Source organism: Orcinus orca, chromosome 2 (assembly GCF_937001465.1).
Source record: "Orcinus orca chromosome 2, mOrcOrc1.1, whole genome shotgun sequence".
Classification (NCBI taxonomy): Eukaryota; Metazoa; Chordata; class Mammalia; order Artiodactyla; family Delphinidae; genus Orcinus; species Orcinus orca.
The window spans coordinates 124,243,600-124,264,571 of record NC_064560.1 but is presented as its reverse complement, the minus strand read 5'-3'; the positions used below and the strand labels follow the sequence as shown (position 1 = coordinate 124,264,571).

At 44.5% G+C, this 20,972-nt stretch overlaps 1 protein-coding gene across 2 annotated transcripts in view; it reads right to left on the bottom strand.

Moving 5' to 3' along the window:
* The window catches only part of RYR3 (ryanodine receptor 3), a 555,614-nt gene that overhangs the window by 142,730 nt on the left and 391,912 nt on the right, over positions 1–20,972 (bottom strand). For both annotated transcript variants that reach the window (XM_049705467.1, XM_049705468.1), the window contains exon 39: positions 479–752. In XM_049705467.1, coding sequence (XP_049561424.1) covers positions 479–752 — 274 coding nt within the window. The remainder of the gene's footprint in view (positions 1–478; positions 753–20,972) is intronic.

The following is a 20,972-nucleotide window of genomic DNA, read 5'->3' as shown; positions in this document are numbered from 1 at the left end:
AATATCTGCTTTTCTCCAAGATTCCTCCCCACTTCTTCTGGCCATGCCCCTTCATCCCCAGTAGTCCACTGTCTGGTCTCTCAGGTTACCGAAGGTGACTGATTTAACGAGCACATAATCCCATGAGGAGTGAAGTCAGGATGGGGGCACACGTAGGTTTATGTGATTTGCTTCCAGAACTGCCATGTAGCAAGTTGAACCAGTTTTCCCACCGGAAGTTTCTTTTTTTTTTTTTTTTCGGTATGCGGGCCTCTCACTGTTGTGGTCTCTCCTGTTGTGGAGCACAGGCTCCGTACGCGCAGGCTCAGCGGCCATGGCTCACGGGCCCAGCCGCTCCACGGCATGTGGGATCTTCCCAGACCGGGGCACGAACCCGCGTTCCCCGCATCGGCAGGCTGACTCTCAACCACTGCGCCACCAGGGAAGCCCTCCCACCGGAAGCTTCTTGGAGAACCTGCCCTTGATGGGAATGACCTACCCCAGCCCGTTGATCATGAGCAGCTCCTCCTCCTTGCCCATCCGGACACTAAGCAGGCAGCGAATCTGGCCCAGGGCAGCCAGCAGGCTGATGGTGTCGCTCACGGAGGCCTGGCTTATGGTGTAGGTCTTCCGCAGCGCCTGCAGCAGCTCCCCGATGCTGTCGTACTGCCTCCGCAGGAGGTTGAACATCATCCGAACCAGCTCTGCATCCTGGATCTGGTCCTCCTGGGCCCAGCAGATCATGGTCTGTGAGATGAGCTCCTTCAGCGTCGCTAGAAGGACAAGAGGAAGGACCAGTACTGAGGCTGTCAAGGCTCAGGAGAGCTGCATACTTCCGCCACGTCATTCAGTGATAACACACATCATCAGCTGGGCAGGGTTAAAAAATTCTTTTTTTAAGGGTGGGGTATGGCAGGTAGAGAAGTAGAACATATTACCAAAAGGCAGGACCGTGAGCCGTACTATAAGAAAAGAGTATCTCCACTTTGAATTGAGAAACCTAAATATTCTATTTGGATTAAATGACATTAAATGACCTTTGAATGATGCTGGATGTAGAAGATAAAATAAGATGCCTTCTTGCCTTCAGGGCGCTCACAAGCTGGTTCTTTACATTTTCATTTTGACTTAAAAGTTACATTTTATCTTTATTTTATAATATAATGTAATACGCACTAACATGGATGCAAGCCCCATGGGATAGAGTGGGGAGTGAGTGATTCTGGATGGATGAAAACATTAAGAAGACATTGGTCACTGCCTCTTTAGAGTAAAGCACTATTAAGTGCTGGAATTTCTCTACCATAAACGCTATTCTCCAAGTGTTCTAAAGATACCACGTACCACGAACTGAGTAAGCCATGCCATTGACTCAAGAACTCTAAAATATATTTGAGTTGACACAAACATAAAAATACATTAGGGGATGGAGAGAATTAGACTGACAACACTCTTTTAGGTCCAAAGACTTTGCAACACTGGACATCTGACCATCACCTGCTGAACTGGCTGTGTTGTCCTGGATCTTTTTTTTTTTTTTTTTTTTAGGTACGCGGGCCTCTCACTGTTGTGGCCTCTCCTGTCGCGGAGCACAGGCTCCGGACGTGCAGGCTTAGCGGCCATGGCTCACGGGCCCAGCCGCTCCGCGGCACGTGGGATCTTCCCGGACCGGGGCACGAACCCGTGTCCCCTGCATCGGCAGGTGGACTCTCAACCACTGCGCCACCAGGGAAGCCCTGTCCTGGATCTTTGGCAGGAGTCAGCTGACATTATGTCAGGGACTAATTTCACAAGCATCAAGAGAGAAACCAGTATGACTCTGAATTCAAAATTTATCAGGGCTCATGCTGGTTGCACAGAAACACCACTGGCTGCACAAGTAAAGGAAAGACGGCTGAAGTGGGACTCAAACCAGCACTGGGACCTCCAGAGGTTGAACTGAATAGCCCCTGAGAAGTGCTGATGGGCACTGGTGGGGGAAGATGACCAAAAGAGAGAGGTAGATCTGTGCAGGAGGACAGAGTGATGGGGGCCCTGCCAGAATGTCTGGGAAGGCACTGCTCACCCCTCTCCATGTCATACACATTTCCAGAAGACGCCCTAACGGAAGTTAGAAATGCTGCTCTTATAACTTCATCCAAGTCCAGCTCTGCCTGTCACACTCCTGCAAGGTATGGATGGCACCAAGATCGTTAATTCAGACCCAGTGATAAAGGCAGAGCTCAGGGGATGATGAAGGTCACATAGTCTATCAGTGAAATGACTGGGAATAAACTCAGATGGGTGCTCTCGGTAGCCTGTGCCCCATCTTGAACAGTCTAGTTTTCTACTCCACATCACTAAATATGGCAGATATCTGCTCTACATACAGTAATGGCTCATCATAAGGATATAAAAATAGAACTTCATTACCAAAGCTGCAGAAGAGATCTAGATGTAATGGATTAGTTTAATTTACCGCTGTGTCAATCAACCCTGTGGGTGTTTTAGGTTCAGATAGGAGACGTAAGCTGAAAAACTTAAAAAAGGATACCCAAGGCAGAGAGAAGCACAGTTAAAAGATGTTCCTAAGAGATCTCACTAGGCAGGGATATCTGTTAGGTCAGATAATATCTGTACTCTCTGAGAGAGAAAAGTTGTTTGTGGTCTAAGCCTGGGCTCCTCTCAGGAACTTGTTTCCTCAGTAGCGAAATGTAAAGGTTCCTGTTTCTCCTACCTAATAGTCACACTAAGGAATAAAAGCAGGACAGAACCATAGACACTCTTGGATGCAACGTAATTTTATCTAGTCCTAGTCCTGTATGTACAGTTCCCTCTTAAGCCTGAATTTGGCCTGAAAGAATTACAGTTCTCAATACTTACAACCACATACTTTGCAGAGATAACACACATCACCACAGTCCCCGCCGCACTTGAAAAGCAACCAACAGAGTTGTTAATCAGCTCAAGGGTCATTCCAACAGGGAATTTTACAGAGTCATAATGAAACCAAGCAAATATTAGCTTTCCCTTAACCTGGCTTTCAGATTAATTCAGGATTTGGGCTTGCTCTTAGCCACCACTGACTTATCAATCCAAATCAACATTTGTAGCCCAGAGAACGAAACATTGCCAGCAAAGCATCTCATGAGAGGGCAAATGGGAAAGGAAAAAGCTATTTTTTTTTGGAAAGGGCAAGATTTTATTTTATTTTAATATAGTTGATTTACAATGTTGTGTTAATTTCTGCTATACAGCAAAGTGATTCAGTTATACATATATATATACACATGTACACACACACACACATATATATGTATACACAGTCTTTTTTTAAAGTTTTATTTTCCATTATGGTTTATCGCAGGACACTGAGTATAGTTCCCTGTGCTATCCAGTAGGATCTTGCTGTTATCCATTCTCTATGTAATAGTTTGTATCTGCTAATCCCAAACCCCCAATCCATCACACCCTCCCCCCCAACCCTCCTTGACAACCACAAGTCTGTTCTCTATGTCTGTGAGTCTGTTTCTGGGAAACAGCTCTTTAACCCAAAAGGGTGGAGCAGGAAACGCCCCACAGGTTCTTCATCCAGGCCAGCCTTCAAGGCACGGATGAGACAACAGGATAAACAATTATCTGTGTGTGACCAAGCTAACGCTCAGTTAAAAAAATGTGACCCCAAGATCCTGACAGAAAGAGCAACTCGTCATTGTGTATGGATGGGCAGATGTAGTTCAGCCAAAGGCATGACATTTAAGGCCATTCTTGTTGGACAGGGGTTCAAACGGTGAGACCAAGGTCCAGAAAGTGAGACAAAGAATAACTATGAGAAGAAAACAAATTGGGGGGTGGGAGGAAACATTCTTAAGAACCCTGAGAAGCACACTTTGTGGCCTGACGTATGCTGAAGACCTAGCACCACCAAGGAAACGTAGACTGAATCACGAATTTCTAAAGGCCTAAACACTGCTGGGACTGAGAAAATGGAGCGTTATACCCCTGGCAGCAATGCTGTTGACAATTCCTCAGATTTTAATTAGCTCCCACGAGCCAGCATCAGAGAAGTGTAACCAGGGTAGAAAGGTTAAAAAGAATAAATTTTCTTTTCTTTTCTATTTTATAAAATAAATGTATTTATTTTTGGCTTCATTGGGTCTTTGTTGCTGCGCATGGGCTTTCTCTAGTTGCGGTGAGCGGGGCCTACTCTTCATTACGGTGCGCGGGCTTCTCACTGCGGTGGCTTCTCTTGTTGCGGAGTACGGGCTCTAGGCGAGCGGGCTTCAGTAGTTGTGGCTCGCGGGCTTCAGTAGTTGTGGCTCGCGGGCTCTAGAGTGCAGGCTCAGTAGTTGTGGCACACAGGCCTACTTGCTCCGCGGCATGTGGGGTCTTCTCGGACCAGGGCTCGAACCCATGTCCCCTGCATTGGCAGGCAGACTCTCAACCACTATGCCACCAGGGAAGCTCAATACATTTTCTAGAATGTGGTAGGCTCTCCCTGTATCTGTACGTCTGGGCATTAAAATAATTAATGCACATAACCATGTCTGGCATATACCATGGGCTTAATAAAGGGTAACTATTATGCTATCTATGCCAGTAGCTATAAAAATGTGATCCACAGACCCCTGGGGTCTCCAAGACCCCTCAGGCAGTTTGCAAGGCCTACTGTATTTTCATAATAATTCTAAGATGTCGTTTGCCTTTTTAATTGTGTGGATAGCAACACTGATGGTGCAAAAGCAACAGCGAGTAAAACTGCTGGGGACGTAGCACAAATCAAGGCAGCAGCACCAAACTCTACGCTTTCCTGCCACATCCCTGAAACAACGCCCAGGGTCTCATGAGAATGTTCTGAGTGAAATATAAAGATTATTAATTTTATTAACAATAAACTCTTGAGTATACATCCTTTCAATGTCAGGTCTGACAAAATGGGAAGCGTGCCTAAAGCACTTCTGTTGTACAAAGGTCAGTGGTTTTCCTGAGGAAAAACACCTGTGCAATTGTCGTCATTGTTATGAGCTAAACGAGTTGCTTATTTCATGTAATGACATCTTAATTAAAAGAATGACAAACTATGGTTAATAGTTTGAGTATTAACCATAATACTCTCTTGAGTAACAGAAATAGTTTCTTAAAAATGAAAGAAGCCTGTCACTTGAAGGAAAACAACTGATAGTACCTATTGCCAAGTTTATCATTCGAGCTTTCAAGTGAAATCTAGAATTTTGCAAAATGTTTATCTGCCACTGTGAATTTGACAGCTTCCCAGCACTTAAAGACTTTTCTGATTAAGTTGTTGATATTAATGAATGATTTAAAAATATTTTATAATAAAATGTGTCAACATTGGAAAGCTCTGTAGAACTCAGTGAACCAGTAATTTCCCAAAGGTCAATGCATGATGTTACAAAAGCATCATGGGTAACAGAATCCATTTAACATGCAAGATAGACCAATGGATTGTTATGTAACCAAATACAAAAGTTTCTTTAATATGATTTCAGATCCCACATAGCAAATTAACTTTTGAGGAACTATTACTTGCTGAGTTTTGACACAGTACCAAAGAAGAATATCCACAATTAACTGAAAAGGCTACTAAAAACACTCCTTCCCTTCGCAACTATATATCTGTTTGAGGCCAATTCTCTAACCAGATATAAGAATTCCAAAAAAAAACCACCAAAAAACAGAATCTAGCTATCTTCTAAGTCAGACACAGATTTATAAAAATGCAAAACAATGTCACTCATCATTTTTTTAATTTTTAAAAATTCAGCTGTTTTTCATAGATGTTATTTATGTAACATGTAATGGGTTTACTATTTATTATTTAATTTATTTATTGAAGTACAGTTGATTTATAATGTATTAGTTTCAGGTGTACAACACAGTGATTCAATATTTCTATAGATTATACTCCATTTAAAGTTATTATAAGATATTGGTGGGCTTCCCTGGTGGCACAGTGGTTAAGAATCCGCCTGCCAACGCAGGGGACATGGGTTCGAGCCCTGGTCCGGGAAGATTCCACATGCCGCGGAGCAACTAAGCCTGTGCGCCACAACTACGGAGCCCGCACTCTAGAGCCCATGAGCCACAACTAGTGAAGCCCGTGCACCTACAGCCCGTGCTCTGCAACAAGATAAGCCACCACAATGAGAAGCCTGCACACTGCAACGAAGAGTAGCCTCCGCTCGCCGCAACTAGAGAAAGCCCGCACGCAGCAGCGAAGACCCAACGCAGCCAAAAATTAATAAATAAATAACAAAAAAAAACCCATCATTAAAAAAAAAAAGATATTGGCTATATTCCCTGTGCTGTACAATATATCCTTGCAGCTTATGTATTTTATCATTGTAGTTTGTACCTCTTAGTCCCCTACCCTATCTTGCCCGTCCTCCCTTCCCTCTCCCCACTGGTAACCACTAGTTTGTTCTCTGGATCTGTCAGTTTGTTTCTGTTTTGCTATATTCATTCGTTTGTTTTAGTTTTAGATTCCACATGTAAGTGATAATACACTGTATTTGTCTTCCTCTGACTTATTTCACTAAGCATAATTGGGTTTATTATTTTTAAAGGAATTAACAAATAATCATTTTCCCATAAAACTGATAATAAATTAGAATTTAAAACAATTCTAATTCAGTTTTAAATGTGTTAACGTGATAGATATAATCCTCATAAACGAAAGCATTTGGGGAACCTTGGTAATTTTTAAGAGCATAAAGGGGTCTCAGACCAAAATTTAGAGAATCCGTGGTCTCTATAAAAGGCCTATGTTAGGTGATGGCTGTGATTGGAAAGCAAAGCTTTCCCTACAGCTAAGATGAAACCCTGTTCCATTAGGCTATGTGATTCTAATCGAGTGGCTGAGACCTGAACCTTGAAAAGTGCAGCTTAGGAAGCTTTCTCTGTTTGTTTCTGGATAGGAGGTAGATTAAATGAGAGTATAGAAAGAGTAAGACAGCTCACATTGAGAATTAAAGTGAAGATTAAAGAATCATTATCTCGAAAGTTGAATCCCGGCAGTCGGCAAGGGGCCCAGCTGTTACTCATTCATCACCAAAGGGCTTCCCGCCAGCCTGAAGGGCCCTAAATGCTTCCCTCTTCCTTTTGGGTTGAAGATCAGTCACCTTGGGGGCAAGGAGGGGGCCGGGATCTTTGATACGGAGGTTGCTGGACCTTCTGCAGCCTGCTCTGCGGCCAGTACAATGGGGTACACAGAGAAAAGGTGGGCTTCAGGCTGCAGAGGGAGGCATTAAACCTCTGCCCCCGACATTAGCTTACCTTTCAGCAAAGACTTCACTCTCATTAACGCTGGAAACCAGGGCTGTCAATTCCAGAAGGCTTTGCTCTGGAGGCCATGTATACCTAGGCCTCAGGACAGACGTCACTCACCTGTTTCTGGCTCTCCTCATCTTAGTAGCTGAATTACCTCCAGTTGTGTCCCTCCTAAATAAGCTTATTAATAATAGAACGATAATTTCTGTTATGTGCCCAATTTTGAGTAAAGAACTCTATATGAAACTATTTCAAGACACAGTAATTACCCACAGCAGCCTGGCTGGGAAAACTAAGTACATACACGTGAAGAAGAAATAAAGTGTAAAATAATGGGCGAAACTGTGTTGCCTAAGACATTTAGAAATAAGACAACTTATAAGAAGGTACAACGTCCATTGTAATACATATACCCAAAAGAAATCAGAGAAGCGAAATGATCAGATCTTCCCTTCTTACTTTTTTCCCTAACGAGTCCTTTATCTAAAGTTCTTTATGTTTCTAGAATAGGTCCACATTACATGGAGACTAAAGCAGAAGGGAGGGAAAAGTTCTATCATGAAGTTAAGAGGGTCCCTCCAGGGGAGATACAAAACGATCTGAGAGAAAAGACATTCCAATGGTTTGGAATGCCATTTCCCTTCAAAATATGATTCACACAAGTAGTTCACATAGTAAATACTTATTTTTTTTTCTGGTACCAATGGGAGAGTGCTGACAATTTTGGAAGAATTTTCAACAAAGCAAACGGAGGCGAGTCTCGAGATATATTTGAATCTCTTTCTTAAGCAGAGACAGATACAACTGAATATTGATTTCATTTCTGCTGTTTTTCTAAATTCATCTTTGGAAATGCTGCCCTTTAATGACTAAAGACACTCTGGTGTTCATAAGAAACACATCTCTATGTCTGTGAGTCTGTTTCTGTACTTAGAGAACGAATTTATGGTTACGGGAACGGGGCGGGGAGGAGGGGTAGATTGGGAGTTTGAGATTGACACGTCCACATTGCTATATTTAAAATATATAACCAACAAGTCCTACTGTATAGCGCAGGGAGCTCTACTCAATATTCTGTAATAACCTATATGGGAAAAGAATCTGAAAAAGCATAGATACTTGTATATGTATAACTGAATCACTTTGTTGCACACCTGAAACTAACACATTGTTAATCAATGGGAAAAAAATTGCTAAAACTACAAAGAAAAGAAAAGAAATACATCTCCTGAAGGGGGCGAGGCTCTGGGAATAAGGTAAAGGTGAGGTGGAGAGGTCAATCTACTGTTTGCCATCATGTTCTGGCCCCTGTTACTTTCTCATAATGTGCACACACGTCTCATTGCTCCACTCAGAACCTCCACCCCATGTGATAAAATTGCTTCCCCAGTCTTGGTTGCAATGCTAGGATTTTTATCCACCAATTTACCTGTTCCAAGAAGGCCTTGTCAAGTGAACTGGATGGTTCAGCTCATGGGATTTTGAAAAAGCTAGCGTGCTCTTTTCAAAAACGAAAAAGAAAGAAAGATATGTAACCAAGCCCTTGTTTTTCTGTTGACAGAGAAAAAATCCTAAGAAACAGAACGGCTTTGGGATGCTAGACGTGTACGTGTGGTTTCCTTGATGATTATAAATGGCTTCGCTTATGAAATTATTAACATTCTGACTCACACCTTACTTTTGTAATTAGTCTAATTAGGGATAGCCAAATCTAGGCAATTATATCAAGTATATGATCTAGAAACCGCATTTTAAATGATTGCTCAGGCTAACTCAGAGTGGAAATATTTCTAAGGCACTGTATTGTTTAGGGAGACTTGATGACTGAAAGGTAGTCTAAAAGAAAAACAGCTACTTCACTACTTAATTTCTCGACTAGTCAGACATTCCACATAAGAAGAAAGGATCAGATTGTCTTCAAATTAGAGCTAGCCTTACTTAGTACACCGGTTTGGGAGCCCAGGTAGTCATTTGTTGGTAAGTTGTTTATTTCCTTCCTCTCGTCACTTTGTAACCTCCTATTGGACCTCAGAACCTCAAGCCCAACCATTCTGTGAACCTAGCAAGCAAATTCTCTGGGGAGTCACCCATCATACGTGGTATAACGCTTTTCTAAATGGTCAAATTACCAGCTTTGCCATGCCAACTACAATAAGAGAAAGGCCATTTATTCTCACGGTGCAGGTTTAAATTTTTAGGCTTCAGAGGTCTGAAAAGAATCTTTTCATCTCTAAATTTAGACCGCAGTCCAAGTGGCCATCAAACAATGAAGTGCATGCTTATTATCAGAGAGATGCTGGCCACTGGCAAAGCAAATCCCTGCAGCTTACAGATTCCAAACCTATGCTGGTGTTACATTTCTTTGAGTGTGCTCTTAAATCTGGGTCAGTTTGGAAGAAAAAGTGTTCCCAATTACATTGTGGAGAGGGCGCAAACAAAACGGCACTGCCCTTAGTTTAAACTTAGAAAGCAATTTATAATGCTCACATTTACAATGGGAAAAGAAAAATAATTATGTGTCTCTAAATTACGTACACTTATTTTTAAATTCTAGGTGATTAAACAGTCAGCTTGTGGCATGCTGCAAATGCTCTGGAGGCGTAACAGTTGGTCGATCAATTCCAAGTAGAAAGAACAAGTGTATTTTGACCTCTGCTTTCTTCCTCCCTGGGGTAGGGGGAATAATGCCCCTCTACACCCCCGCCAAGATGTTCAGCTCTAAATTCTCAGAACCTGTGAATATGTTACCTTACATGGCAAAGATACTTTGCAGATGTGTTTACGTGAAGGATCTCGAGATGGGAAGATTATCCCGGGTTATCTGGGTGGGCTCAATGTAATCACAAGTGTCCTTTTAAGAGGGAGGCAGGAGGGTTAGAGTCAGAGAAGGACTCGTGATGACAGAAGCAGAGGTTGGACCGGTAACTCTGCTGGAGGGGCCACCAGTCGAAAAATGCAGGAGGCCTTTTGAAGTTGGGAAAGGCAAGAAGAGGATTCTCTCCAGAGGACTGCAATGCTACTAACCTGTTTTAGACTTGTGACCTCCACAGCTGGGTGCTAACAAATTTGTGTTGTTTTACGCCACCAAGTTTGTGGTAATTTGTTACACCAGCAGCAGGAAACTAATATAGTTCCACGGATAGGAAGTCCTGGGTTGAGGATATCTGACTGTTTTCCTGAAGCTCCAATTCAGACTGGAGCATCTCAGTGAGCAAGTACTACAGACCCTGGGACCTGAGAGAGAGCCGGTTTTCTAAATTTTTTATGAGGCAATCGGAGTAAATAAATGACAGGGTTGCTGACAAAAGCAAAGTCTCTCTGGATCTGGCCCAGAGCTTGGTCAAACGAGAACAACATCAAATGCAGAAAGTACCTACCGTAGAACCGTTGTGGCCCATTAGATAACGTACACACATCACAGACAGCACCTTCTCTAGTTCCCGTGACACAGCTTGTTGGCCTCTACTCCCCCTCTGAACATCAAGGGTAGAAACGCCTACCTCTCAACACTACCCGCTGAGTATATGAAAGATGCTGTAGGTGATGACCATCATGGCATAATGAATACTCCTGACAATGAGCCAGCATCCATTTGACCATCCTTCCTTCTTAACAGAACTCTGCTTTCGTACTGATATCTGCCTCTCTGCCCATGTTCCTCTGTGAAAGGACCCAACACCACTACAAAGGTGGCTCTGTTGACTAAGTCACCAGCACATGTTATTTCCTAGGTCACACTCATCGGTTCATAAGTTGACCCATGATCGAGTTCTCCAATCAAAGGTGATCTCAGGATCCTTGCCTCGTATATCAGGGCAGAAGAAACTTTCTTGCTTTTCCCTTGGACACTGTAATGCATGGATGTAAGGCCCAGAACTACAGCCACCATGCTGGCTGGGGACGTGAGCAGAGCCAAGGGATTAACTCAACCAGGGCCTGGCTCCATCTCTAAACCTCCAGATACGCCAGTCAAAATAGTCCCTTGTCAGCTACTCTACCTGAATTGGGCTTTCTGTTCTTTTTTGATGAAAGCATCTGAAATGATAATTGTGGAGGTGAAGTTCTTACGTATGACCTGTGCTTTGTATATTCACTTCAGAAGCTGAGAGGGATACCAACTTCTAAGTAACAGAACATTAAACTGAGCACTGCTTTAGTGAATTCTTATATTCCCTTCCCTTACCCCGTGAAGTAGGAATTATTATTCTCTTTTTTACAGAGAAGAAAACTGAAACATACAGAAGTTACAGAAATTTGCCTAACGTCATAAGTAGTAAATGAGTGAACAGGGATTCAAACCTTGCCTGCTAGAATCTAAACCCATCGACTTTACCATCTTAGTGTTGCTTACTCTCAATAGCTTCATAAAATTCAGAAATAGTTATCTTTATTAATGCTTTACATTTATATTATACTGCTTAGATGGTCTCTTAATAAACTCCAAAATGGATTCAGAAATAAATCCTGAAAATCATAAAGCTTTAGCTCTTTTTCTAACTGACTCTAGCTGGGCACATGAGCTACTCTCTCAGAGCCTTGGACTCTTCACCCATAAAATGAAGTGAACAATATAAAATCCACGTTGAAGAAAATGAATGGGAGTACGGTCTAGTGACAAGAGTGCGGGGTACTTTGTTCCCGCTCTGCCTGTGTGACTTTGGTCAAGATGCTTTACCTCTCTGTGTCTCTGTTCACTTCTGTGAAGTCAAGTCACTTGTGGCTTTATATTCTATGATTCTGTGTCTATCCAACCCACTGAGCTCTTGAAAGTATTGTTCTAATTTATTAAAATGGTAAATGAATGCCTATGGCTTCATCGGGTAAAACTGATGAGCACCAAGAATTTTACCACTGTTCTTTTTTTTTTTTTTTTTTTTTGCAGTATGTGGGCCTCTCACTGTTATGGCCTCTCCCATTGCGGAGCACAGGCTCTGGACACGCAAGCTCAGCGGCCATGGCTCACGGGCCCAGCCACTCCGCGGCATGTGGGATCTTCCCGGACCAGGGCACGAACCTGTGTCCTCTGCATCGGCAGGCGGACTCTCAACCACTGCGCCACCAGGGAAGCCCTACCACTGCTTTTTAATGCTACCCAGCTTGCTCTTACCCATGATGCTACCCAGCTTGCTCTTACTAATACTGAAACCTGAGATTGAGGAAGTAAAATCTTAAAATGCCAGCAGTTCCTGACCATGGTGAGGAAGTGGTCATTATCAAAGCATCACTGCACACCGCTAATCACTTACATCGAGGAGATGAGCTGTGGAAACTTGATGGCCTTTCTGATGACTGTCCTGATTGCTGAAGTAGAAAGAGCACTTCCTATGCCAGGGGTCAGATGGCACAATAACACTCTCCAGATTTAGTTGGGGAGATTTACTGGGGAAAGTCTCATGCCCTCTGTGCTCTGAGCTCCAGAGCTTCCTTGGGGCTGAATGTCTGGTCTGTGTTACAAAGTATCCAAATACCTAGACTTCTGAGCAGAGAAGTTCAGGGAGAAAGCCAAACCCACCCACTCCAAGGAGATTTGGGAAATTCATCATGCTCGTTTCTCTGAACTTGCCTGGTGCCTCTCTGTCTCGGGCTGTGCCCTTGGTGCCACTTTTGCCTCATTTCAGTAGAACAAGGATGCTATTGAGATCACTGAGAACAAGGTTACAAGGCCCTAAAAACCTGAAAGGCAAAGCCTGCAAAGACAACTGGACATTGTTATTCTAAGAAAGAACCGCTCTGTTTACGACGGGGCCCAATGAACAGGCACTGGCTGTCAGACCCCCAGAGACATGTGATGCGCACGCACCCCACTGCCTGGCTCTGCAGCAGGCAGCTGAACGTCTAAGAAAGCACCCAGCTCTCGTTCATCTCAGCTCTCCATTTAATTTTGGGACATGTCTACTTGTTTCCTTCTCTACGGGCTTCCTTGGCTGGGGAATAAGGATAAAAGTTCAGGCTGCTTGCTAGAACACTGTACTTCTCACAACAGTAGTAGCCAATATTTACTAAGAGCTTCCTGTGTGTCAGACTCTGTGCTAAATGCTGAATCTGAATTTTTACTTAACCCTCATGACCACCATGTAAGAATAGAAAAGACAGACGTGGCAGGAACTGAGTTTCTCCAACATGGATGGCCGTTGTTAGACTAATCCTCACTTTATTTTATTTATTTATTTATTCATTATTATTTTTTTTTTCCCGGTACACGGGCCTCTCACTGTTGTGGCCTCTCCCGTTGCGGAGCACAGGCTCGGGACCTGCAGGCCCAGCGGCCGTGGCTCACGGGCCCAGCCGCCCCGCGGCATGTGGGATCTTCCCGGACCGGGGCACGAACCCGCGTCCCCTGCATCGGCAGGCTGACTCTCAACCACTGCACCACCAGGGAAGCCCCTCACTTTATTTTTTATGTTGGCAAAGAAGCACTTCAATTTAATAAACGAACCAAGGATCTTGTAAATAGGGGGTCTGCTGAGGCAGTGGGGGAGTGAGTGCTGTACAGGAGACAGAGCCTCTCACCTCTCTGCACAACTGGACCCTACAAACTGCCCAGTCTCGCTGGCCTGGCTGCCCTGGACCTTGACTCTCAGGGCCCGCCATATGGGGACAGTCTCGTGGCGGTCGGCTATTTCTGCTAAATCTGTTTCCCTCCCTCAGTGGTTTTCTGCCTTGGCCAGAGCATCCCCACTTGTGAAGCACACAGCTTCATCCCCAGGACCGTTTCCCCAGCTGGCCGGCCACCCCCTCCCGTTAGAGGCAGCCCCGCAAAGCACCAGTGGGGCTCACGGTGCCGGTTCTGCCAGCCCATCTCTTCAGCCTCCTGGGGTCTCATCCATCATATGGAGATAATTAGCCTGTTGTTTCTAAAATAGTCAACCAGCCTCATAATCACTTTCTCAAGAACACTCAGGCGATTAAATGACCGATGATGACAACAGGGTAAAGAGAACAGAGAGAACAGATGATGTTTGCTGATGTGGTAGGGAGGGAAATCTCTGAGATGAAGACGAAGCACAGAGGACAGCAAAGGACTCAGGGACCTGAGGTCTCTGTCTCTACTCTGTTGGGAAAGCACTCAAATTGCTTGTATTTTAGTTTCTATGTCTTATTCACCGTGGAGAATAAACTGACGGTGAGGCAAACTCCCAGCCATGCGTCCTTGACGTCTGTGCTTCCCTGTCCGCCCCTTCACTGCCTCCCGCCCTCGCCCAGCATCCCTGTAACAGTTCTGAAAGGGCAGGGTCCCTGCCCTGGACGTGGAGCTTGATTCCCATCTTGGCCTCTTTTTCACATGTTGCAAGAACCTCGTCCAAATTATTTTGCTTCTCTCAGGCTCAGCGGCGTAGCGTACAAAATGGGAATCTGCCTGCCACTATATCTGGCTGTTTGCTGTGGGATAAACTCAGATGAGGTAAAACTCTGGTTCTAGCACAGAACCTGGCACAAAGCTGGTGCTCAGTCGATGGTAGTTTTTCCCTCTCCTGACAGACTCTCTTCTCCATCGCGAGAATGCAAGCTACTCCGAGGGTGGGCCTCACATCGACTGATCAAACAGATGCAGAACACCTCTTACGCATGGATTTCTGTGGCGCTCTGGACTGGGAGCCAGTGCACGATCACGAGTTCCGACCCTGCTCTGCCATCTATCGGTGGGCAAGTCACCGCATGCCTCGGATTCTCTACTTCCTCATCTCTAAGCTGGGACTCACAATGCCTGTTTCATCTGCCAGGCAGGGCTAGCCAGTAGATTGAGACCAGGTGTGGAAAATCTTCTTGTGTCTCCTACGGAGCTAAATAAAAGTTAAGCTCCGCCTCCCCCCACCCCCATGTCTGTTAACACAGTCACCCATCCTGTCCCATCAGTAATGCAAAGACCATCTGTAACCCCTTCCTCTTCCTCATATTTCCAACTGGTCATCAAGATATGCCAACCCTACTTTTAGAATGTGGCTGGCCCCTTGAGCTCACTTCTTGCTGTTAACACCTGTATTAATTTTTTTTTTTTTCCTGCTGTGACAAATCAGCACAAACTTGGTGGCAAAACGATACCAATTTGCTATCTTACAGTTTTAGAGATGAGAAGTCTGACCCAGATATGGGTAAACCCAGACTGGGCTAAAATCATGGTGTGGCAGGGTGCATTTCTTTCTGAAGGCCCTAAGGGAGAATCCATTTCCTTGCTTTTTCTAGCTTCTAGAGGCTTCTGGCATTCCTTGGCTCATGGGCTCTTCCACCAGGAGACTTGAGCCAGGCCCTTCTCATGTCCCCAACCCTCTAACTCTCGTCTGCCACCTTCTTTCACCTTTAAGGACCCTTGTGATTACTTTGGGTCCACTCCAGAAATCCAGAATTCCCTACTTTAAGGCCAGCTGATAAGCAGCCTTAATTCCTCTTGCAATTAAGTTTCCCTTTGTCATTTAACATATATATAGGTTCCAGGGATATGGACATCTGTGGGATCACTATCCTTCCTACCACACCACCCTTATTTAAGTCCTCAGAACTTCACATCTAGGGCACTGCAGCGATGTCCCAATGGGCCCCCATACCTCCAATGTATCCCTGCTGCAGTCCTTTGGATGGTTATCTTGCTAAAATAGATCGACCGGTGCTAAATACAGTGTCTGAGATATGGCAGGTGATCAACAAACATTTTAATAGCCAAAAAATGCTTGAAATTAGTGCTCACTCTGTGCCAGGCACACTTCAAAGCACTTTGCATGTATTAACTAATTTAATCATCGCATCAACCAAACGAGGGAAGCATTAACGCTATGTCCATCGTAACGATGAGAAAACTGAGGCACAGAGACATGGTCACATGTTCACTCTCACAGTGAGAGTGGCAGAGCTAGAATTTAAGACCAGGCAGCCTAACTCCAGAGTCCTGTGCTCATAACTACCTCATTATTTTTTAAAAATTTTATTTATATATGTGTGTGTGTGTGCGTGTGTGTGTGTGTATGCCATGCTGCACAGCTTGCGGCATCTTAGTTCCCCGACCAGGGATCAAACCGGGGCCCCCAGCAGTGGAAGCGTGGAGTCCTAACCACTGGACCGCCAGGGAAGTCCCTACCTCACTATTACTGAATAAAAGAACAATTTAGTCCTCAAGAACCTTTCATCGTCATTGCTATAATGTTATTATATAAATAATATGGATGGGAATTAGACTCAGGTGGACAAAGGTTTGAATTTTTATGCCACCCCTGTGTGACTCTGGAAAGTTATTTAATCTATCTTTACTTCAGTTTCTTCAACTGTAAAATAGGAATAATACTGTCAACTGCATATTTCGTTGTGAGAATTAAATGAGGTAATACTTACAGAGTGCTTAAGACAATGCTCAGGACACAGTGGGTACCATGTAAATGTCAATGCCTCCTCCCAGCAGCTGTAAGGCCAAGTAGTATAAAATACACAGCAACAGTAACATGTCACACTCCAAGACGGAATATAGTTTAACTGCTGGATTTTTCAAGACACTCTGCTCTAACACGACCCTACCTTTCCACTCTTCCTTATTCTACTCCTCTTATAATTCAGCCAATCTCAACTCATTGCCACTCTTGGAATATGAATTTTTTTTGCCTCTGGGCTTTGTTGAAGTAGCTCCTTTCACCAAAAATACCTCTCCCTTATGTATCCACCCAACTATGTTCTTTATGGACACTTTTCCAATCCCCCTCCTCTGGTCACCTACTGTCCTTTAACTATAGCACATCTGACCTCATGTTATATCGAGTTGCCTGTCCACACATATTCACTCCTTTGTCTGTGAGGTCCTTGTTTTCTTCATCTTTGTGAGCCTCAAATGACTAACATGCATTGGAGGTCAAAAAGATTTGTGCCGATGAGCTGAATGTGGAAACAAGTAAGGTGTGGTCCCAGTAAGAAAATAAACAGGTATACAGACACTCCACCTGAGGTGGAAAGTCACACATGCCCTGTTAGAAATTCCACAATGTGGCAGGGGCAGGGTGATGGAGGATGAGACTGAAAAAAGGACAACATGGAGGAGGTATCTGTGTGTGTATGTCTCAGGGAGAAGCTGTTTGGAGAGAATCTAAAGAGGCTTAGAAATACAAATACTGCCTGAGTGCCACAGATATACCTACTGCTAAGTTATCTTACTTTGTGTGTGAGTATTTGGGTTGGAGCCCAAGACTTATTTTGGTGGCAATCAGTAGACTTTTTTCCCTCCTCAGCATGAGAAAAGGCTGCAGCATTTAGGTGGGGGGAGGATTTTGGTCTAGGGCTCAGGTTATGCAGTGACTGGGTGAGAGCTGATACAGGTAGCAGCTTTCTTTGCAGAGATTATGAAAAAACCTGCCATAGAGAAAGCGCTCAGAGAATGACAGAGGTCAGGAAGGCACCAACTTTGAGCTGTGAAGTGACAGGTGATTTTTATTTTGTTAAATTTAGAATTTAGCAGAAAGAGCTGGTTGGCCTCTTCTGGAGGGATAACTCAGGGGCTACAGATTTATATTCAAGGAAACCCTACTTACACTGTAGTGTGCAAGAAGCACTGGCCTCCAACGAACAGGCAAAAGATTTTCTAGGGAATGTGATGGACTGGGATATTAAAAAAGAAATGTGACTTACTATGGTGGGCTGCTACTATTAGAGGGCTTTTTTTTTTAACCTCTTCACTATCATATAATCTTTTGATCAGATTGTACCAACTTCCAGCACAATATGACTTGGAATTAGTTTGGGCAAATCCCTGTAACACCAAACCAGTTAGCAGGATTCTTATGGGTTTCAGGACACTTGCTTCCTCTTTCCTAAAAGCTGAGGTCCCCTGCAGTTTACCTGGCCAACACCAACTGCTCGTAGAGGAGAAGTTGCACCACCTGCCCTGAAAACCCTGAGTCCAGATCTTTGGCTGGGTTAACTTTTTGATGTTAAAATTTTGACTTCTGTTGGGTTCAGATTCCTATGCATAACAATGATTCACAGGAGCAAGTTACCTCACAGATGCAGTAAGCAAGATAAAAAGATGAAGGTTTTAAGAAGCCATTCTGTATGTACTGATAATATGTATAATATGTGGGTTGAGGGCTCATGGATACACATGCTGAAAAATTCTTTGGCAAATGTCGTATCATGGGACAATGGAAACAGCGTGGAATCAGAGTCAGAAGACCTTAGTCAAGTCACAGCTTTACTCATCTTGTTGCCATTCTAGATCTGGAAATTTTTCTGGAACTAGGTAAGGGTGGAAAGAATTAGTGCATGAACAAGTAGCCCTTAACTCTTCCGAGTCCTATGTTCATCACCTACACAATGGAGGAGTGAAAAAAAACTAACAGCAGTAAACTAATATATATGAACTATTTGGTAAACTGTCAGTTCACTATAGCATGCAATTCTCATTATCTAAACTTTTAATATTTTATCAAATGCATGGGTAAGAAATCATAAGCAATAACGAGCAAAGTTACCAATATTTTAAAGGATTAGAAACCTTTATGGCAACTGGCTATGCATTCAGAAACATCAGTTCCATTCAATCAAGTGAAAAACTATTTTGGGGGGTACGGCACTTAAACCATCCCCAAGATTTTCTCTTAAAATGTCAGCCCTGGGGCTTCCGGGAAGATGGCGGAAGAGTAAGACGCGGAGATCACCTCCCTCCCCACAGATACACCAGAAATACATCACATGTGGAACAACTCCTACAGAACACCTACTGAACGCTAGCAGAAGACCTCAGACCTCCCAAAAGGCAAGAAACGCCCCCACGTACCTGAATAGGGCAAAAGAAAAAAAGAATAAACAGAGACAAAAGGATAGGGACCGTACCTGCACCAGTGGGAGGGAGCCATGAAGGAGGAAATGTTCCCACACACTAGGAAGCCCCTTCGCGGGCGGAGACTGCGGGTGGCGGAGGGGGAAAGCTTCGGCGCCGCGGAGGAGAGCACAGCTACAGGGGTGCCGAGAACAAAGAGAGATTCCGGCACAGAGGATCGGTGCCGACCAGCACTCACCAGCCAGAGAGGCTTGTCGGCTCACCCGCCGGGCCGGGCGGGGCTGGGAGCTGAGGCTCGGGCTTCGGTCAGAGCGCCGGGAGAGGAATGGGGTTGGCGGCGTGAACACAGCCTGCAGGGGGTTAGTGCGCCACGGCTAGCCGGGAGGGAGTCCGGGGAAAAGTCTGGACCTGCCGAAGAGGCAAGAGACTTTTTCTTCCCTCTTTGTTTCCTGGTGCGCGAGGAGAGGGGATTAAGAGCGCTGCTTAAAGAAGCTCCAGAGACGGGCGCGAGCCGCGGCTAAAAGCGCGGACCCCAGAGACGGGCAGGAGACGCTAAGGCTGCTGCTGCCGCCGCCAAGAAGCCTGTGTGCGAGCACAGGTCACTCTCCACACCCCCCTTCGGGAGCCTGTGCAGCCCGCCATTGCCAGGGTCCCGGGATCCAGGGACAACTGCCCCGGAAGAACGCACGGCGCGCCTCAGGCTGGTGCAACGTCACGCTGTCACGCCGGCCTCTGCCGCCGCAGGCCCGCCCCGCACTCCGTGCCCCTCCCTCCGCCCCGCCTGAGTGAGCCAGAGCCCCCAGTCAGCTGCTCCTTTAACCCCATCCTGTCTGAGTGAAGAACAGACGACCTCCAGCTACCTACACGCAGAGGCGGGGCCAAATCTAAAGCTGAGCCCCTGGGAGCTGTGAGAACAAAGAAGAGAAAGGGAAATCTCTCCCTGCAGCCTCAGAAGCAGCGGATTAAAGCTCCATGATCAACTTGATGTACCCTGCATCTGTGGAATATATGAATACACAACGAATCATCCCAAATTAAGGAGGTGGACTTTGAGAGCAAGATTTATGATTTTTTTCCCCTTTTCCTCTTTTTGTGAGTGTGTATGTGTATGCTTCTGTGTGTGATTTTGTCTGTATAGCTTTGCTTCCACCATTTGTCCTAGGGTTCTACCGGTCCGTTTTTTTTGTTTAATAATTATTTTTTATTTTAATAACTTTATTTTATTTTACTTTATCTTCTTTCATTCTTTCCTTCCTTCCCTCCTTTAGACAACGAATCATCCCAAATTGAGGAGGTGGACTTTGAGAGCAAGATTTATGATTTTTTTCCCCTTTTCCTCTTTTTGTGAGCATGTATGTGTATGTTTCTGTTTGAGATTTTGACTGTATAGCTTTGCTTCCACCATTTGTCCTAGGGTTCTATCTGTCCATTTTTTAAAAAATCTTTCTTTTCTTAATTATTTTTTTATTTTAATAACTTTATTATATTTTATCTCACTTTATTTTATTTAACTTTATCTTCTGTATTTCTTTTTTTCCTTCATTCCCTCCTTCCTTCCTTCCTCCCTCCCTCCCTCCCTCCTTTCTTTCTACTTCTACTAATTCTTTCTTTCTACTTTTTCTCCCTTTTATTCTAAGCCGTGTGGATGAAAGGCTCTTCGTGCTGCAGCCAGGAGTCAGTGCTGTGCCTCTGAGGTGGGAGAGCCAACTTCAGGACACTGGTCCACAAGAGACCTCCCAGCTCCACATAATATATCAAACGGTGAAAATCTCCCAGAGATCTCCATCTCAACACCAGCACCCAGCTTCACTCAATGACCAGAAAGCTACAGTGCTGGACATCCTATGCTAAACAACTAGCAAGACAGGAACACAACCCCACCCATTAGCAGACAGGCTGCCTAAAACCATAATAAGTCCACAGACACCCCAAAACACACCACCAGACATGGACCTGCCCACCAGAAAGACAAGATCCA